General features: G+C 32.6%; 1 protein-coding gene across 3 annotated transcripts; it reads right to left on the reverse strand.

Moving 5' to 3' along the window:
* Positions 1-474: 474 nt before the first annotated feature.
* On the reverse strand, positions 475-2,861 carry LOC104892532 (uncharacterized). Of its 3 annotated transcripts, none has more exons than XM_010678495.4 (5): positions 2,159-2,861; positions 1,944-2,017; positions 1,692-1,728; positions 1,448-1,559; positions 475-1,156 (listed from the first exon to the last, which is right to left on the reverse strand). In XM_010678495.4, exons 1-5 carry the CDS (start codon positions 2,457-2,459, stop codon positions 598-600), a joined length of 1,083 nt encoding a protein of 360 aa, XP_010676797.2. In that variant the 5' UTR covers positions 2,460-2,861; the 3' UTR covers positions 475-597. The 3 variants fall into 3 exon arrangements, with proteins under 3 accessions (XP_010676797.2, XP_010676795.2, XP_010676796.2); XM_010678493.4 differs by having other exon boundaries at positions 1,944-2,020; positions 2,159-2,858; XM_010678494.4 differs by having other exon boundaries at positions 1,448-1,556; positions 1,944-2,020; positions 2,159-2,855.
* Between the last annotated feature and the right edge of the window lie 1,438 nt (positions 2,862-4,299).

Raw genomic sequence — 4,299 nt, forward strand, 5'->3', positions numbered from 1 at the left:
ATACATCCTATAATGAATAAAAAATTAATCAAATTTATTGAGAATATGATGATTTTGAAAACTGACAATTAAAAAGTGAATATCGCTTTTTCTGGTTTCCTGTTTTTGGTTATTAATTTTCAAAAAAACTAAAAACCGAAAACAAAAATCGATAACGAACGGGCCCTTAATTTATGGACATTAGCTTGCTAGTAGATTTAAGTAGAACCCTAATTATGAAGCTAATGTTGTATGTATGCTTTCTTTTTCTTTTTCTTTTTTTTTTGGTAAAAGAGGTATGCTTCCCTATTTTTGCCAATATTAGGGACAATTAATACACATTGATCAACACAAAATCACGAATCAGAACTAATGTGTTTAGAACTGTACAACATATTTTACTTAGATATTGAGAGTCAAATCTAAAATGACAAAACTAAGATGCAACAACAAGATCATGGCGCAAACTAATTCAGGTAGATAAGAAGCTAACACTGGAAAAAAAATGATAGTTATTACCTTTTTGAAGATAGGTTACATTGACATTGAAGCTAAGGAAAAATTGCAAACTCAAGAACAAGTACCTGATCAAGATCTCACTTAGAATAATTGTCACATTCACAAAGTCAGATCCAGGGTACTTGTCCCTCTTGTACAATACTCCTGCTTATTCCTATCACCATGATCATAATCTCCATCCTTCACTTTGAACTCGAATTTCGACGAGGATGACAAAGATAATAAGCTACTCTTATCAACTTCGTCATTAAGAATGGTATTGCAACCTTCATGATCATGATCTTCACTTTGTGTTCTTGGAATTTTTAGTGACAAATTCAAATCAATGTTACCATGATCATCACATTCCAATCTCTTCCTCTTAAGGAGCATTTGGTTTCGGAGACTATCATTACTATTACAACTAATGAACCTTTTTTGATCTACCTTAGCTTGATATTGATGATTGTGTTGCATTGTTAGACTTAAGTCCTTTGCCATTGGTGAAATTCCGGGTTTTTGCCATGCTTGTTGGTGAATTTGCTCAATGATTCGCGGAGGATGTTGCTCAATCCCAAATCGTTGCCATACATTTTCATTCACTCTCGATTCCATATCTGCAGCATACAAACCACGCGTCCAACTAGGATTGGTAGTCGTCCACATAGGGTCTATGGATCTTCAATATCGAATAGATAAATCATGTTAATTAGTATAAATAGAATTTATAGTGATTTTTCCGAGGTATTATTAACTATTGCTAAAGCAATTTTGTTACATTGTCTCAACAAAAATTGCCTTGGCAATAATAAGTATGGTCTTGAAAATCATCACTAATTTCAAAATTAACACAAAATCATTCCATCACTACAAGAGATTTTAGATGCAAATCCCTTCAATCATCCCTAATTAATTACAAGATTATATTGAATAAACAAGATTAAAACTTGGAACTCTTAAATATCTTTACCTATAATTAGAACTTGGTGCTTGGCAATACCCTTGTAGCAAAGGAAGCTGGCTAAGGTTGAAGATATTGCAATCTCTAACTTCAAAAAGATGCTTTTGATCACATGTTGCTGCTACAAAAAACCACCACTTAGTTTTCATTTGTTCAACAACATATATAACCCTAAATCATAACTTAAATTACTAGTAGAAGTGAAAAAAATAAAGGGGATATATATATATATTGTATAGTGAACACTATATACCTTGACTTTGATCCTCAGCTTTTTTGCTTCTGTACATCTTACCAAACAAAATATCCACATATCAAAACCTTCATATATATCAAGAAAAAAAAAAAAACACAAATAACTACAGAAAATGCCAAGATTGCCAAAACAAACACCATGAATATAAAATTTTTAACTAATTAATTAACACTTAAGAAAATCAAATAAAAGCAAAACTTCATGAGATCAGCTTAATAACTTAATTGTTATCATTATTGAATTAATCACCTGTAAATGACTCTTGACATGAGCTATGCTTAATCCCTTGATGTTCATTAGCTGAAGGACTAACTTAGGAGTTGCTTCTACACCAAAAAAATATGATTAAATCATCACTAAACATATACTAAATAACTAATAATAATTACTTGAAGTAATAATATATATAATTATATATATATATAACCCTATGATGATTATGATATTGAAGCTAAGTAACTTACTATCTTGTCCACCAAGCCTTTCAACAGCATGAATGAATCGAAGATGAAGATCAGGAGTCCATCGAAGGCGCGGTGTTTTAGATCGAATATAAGGCCTAACAGCAGTCGATGAGCTTGATCTTTTCATGCCATCACTCATCTCTTCAACTGTGCTATTACTTGAACTTCCTCCATTTTTGCTATTAGTATTTTGTGTTGTTCCTTCATCATTTTCGTCGTTTTCTTCTTCATCTTGATCCTCAGCTTCTTCATCACAAAGATTTGTTTTCGAGCATTCGATTTGATTATTACTTTCTAGCATTGTTGGGTGTATGTTTTTCTTGATCTAATTTTCGCTTCTATGACTAGAACTCTTTAAGTTAGGTGAATGAGAACATTTTTTGTAAGACCAAAAATAGAAGCAAGGACTTTATTTTTTTTGTTAAAAATATAAGGAAGAATACTATATAGATGACCTCTTTGATCAGTTCCTCTTTCTTTCCCCATTCTTCTTTCCACTCCAAGACATAAAAGGAAATTATTTTTTTAGGAGACAAATTTGTTGATAATTATAATATATAATTTAACAATTCACTGAAAATTCTATGACCCCAACTTGCTAAGATAATATATATACTTCATATGGAATTTTAACAGTTTCTATATTATGTACAAAACAAGTGGCAACTGGAACCCTAGGCCTTACATATGATATGAGTGAAAAGATGAGCTCTCTTGCTTTGTTTTGGTTGTATATGGAGTAATTAAATAGAGTACTTGATCGAAAGGCATATTATAACCTGTATGAATGGGTATATAACATATGATGGATGTATGAGAATGTATGATATGTTACATACTAATTCTTGACTCATGCATATGATAATCACGCACTAGCTAGGGGTTAAAAGGACCAATGTTCTCGCGATGCTGCGCTTGCGTGTGTACGTCGAGAATCCCAAAATATTGTGTCTTGGTCCATACACGACATAGAGCTAGGGTCCGGGTAGCCCACTTTGATTTGAAAGGTAGATGTTGATATAATAATTGTGTTTTTTATTGATTAATGTGTTTGATAAGATACATTTAATTGTTATGTGGGTAAATTTAGACTAAGACCATTTTTAATTCACATTAAAATAATAATAGTAATAATAATAATCAGTAATACTTTCTCCGTTTCATAATAAGTGAAACACTTCTCTTTTTTATGTGAGAACTTTTTTAGAGAAGTGTTTTACTTATTATGGAACACAAGAAGTATAAAATAAGTTCATTGTGAAGTCTTAATTAGTTTATGAAGGCATGAACGAGGTTATTAGTGTAGCCATGCGTATACACTCAAATGCTGCACAGAGACGGGAGTTTACAATTACATTATTCTCATGAAGAAGTTTCCTTCAGGTTTGCGAAGCTGACACATGACTTCTACGAAGTGTTCGTGCAATGTAGGTATGCACTTCTAATTAAGTGAACTCATCTCTCTCCTTTTATCAATGTACAATTAATATGGGGCACTCCCATGTGTTATGCATTATACATCATAACTTCAACACTCCTTCTCACATGCGAGGTCCCTTTTTTTCAATTGGCATAGAGTAAATTGACGTTCTGGCTCTGATACCATGTTAAATGTGTGCTTGGTCCGCACCAATTACAAGGAGAGATCAGAGAGTCCACTTTACAACACTAGCTAAGGAGTTTCCACCTTAAAATCATATGATAATAAGGGGAGTAGCCACTTTAAATTTGCATAATAAAGTGAACTAATATCTCTTCTTTTATCAATGTGGGACACTCACATGCAATGTGTTGTGCGATATACATCATAGCTACAACAATAATACTTCCCTAATTAGTTTTGCATGCGTCCAATTCATCTTTATCATGCATGTTTAACTAAGTAGTTTCTGCACTGAATCCCTTACAGTTACGAATTTGATTGTGAGATATTATGCACTATGAGTGAAATCAAACTTACACAGATGTATCATGTCATAATACCAATATCACTAGTGGAATAACAATATATTGTTGCGGTTTTTAGGGCCATATTGTTGCGATTTTAGTGCCACCGCAAATCAAGGCGCATCAATAAGTTGTTGTTACGTTTTCAAAACCGCAGAATAGCTTAACCTATTGCTGCGATTGTAGCCCAAACC

This window comes from Beta vulgaris, chromosome 5, assembly GCF_026745355.1.
Source record: "Beta vulgaris subsp. vulgaris cultivar EL10 chromosome 5, EL10.2, whole genome shotgun sequence".
NCBI classification, from domain to species: domain Eukaryota; kingdom Viridiplantae; phylum Streptophyta; class Magnoliopsida; order Caryophyllales; family Amaranthaceae; genus Beta; species Beta vulgaris.

What these genes read in the sequence shown, in the direction of transcription:
- LOC104892532 (XM_010678493.4), bottom strand. Translation starts at nt 2,459, where the DNA reads ATGCTAGAAAGTAATAATCAAATCGAATGCTCGAAAACAAATCTTTGT. An exon ending in AAGGCTTGGTGGACAAGATA is followed by an intron (nt 2,021 to 2,158) that starts GTAAGTTACTTA and finishes TTTTTGGTGTAG; the next exon opens with AAGCAACTCCTAAGTTAGTC. An exon ending in GCACCAAGTTCTAATTATAG is followed by an intron (nt 1,157 to 1,447) that starts GTAAAGATATTT and finishes TCGATATTGAAG; the next exon opens with ATCCATAGACCCTATGTGGA.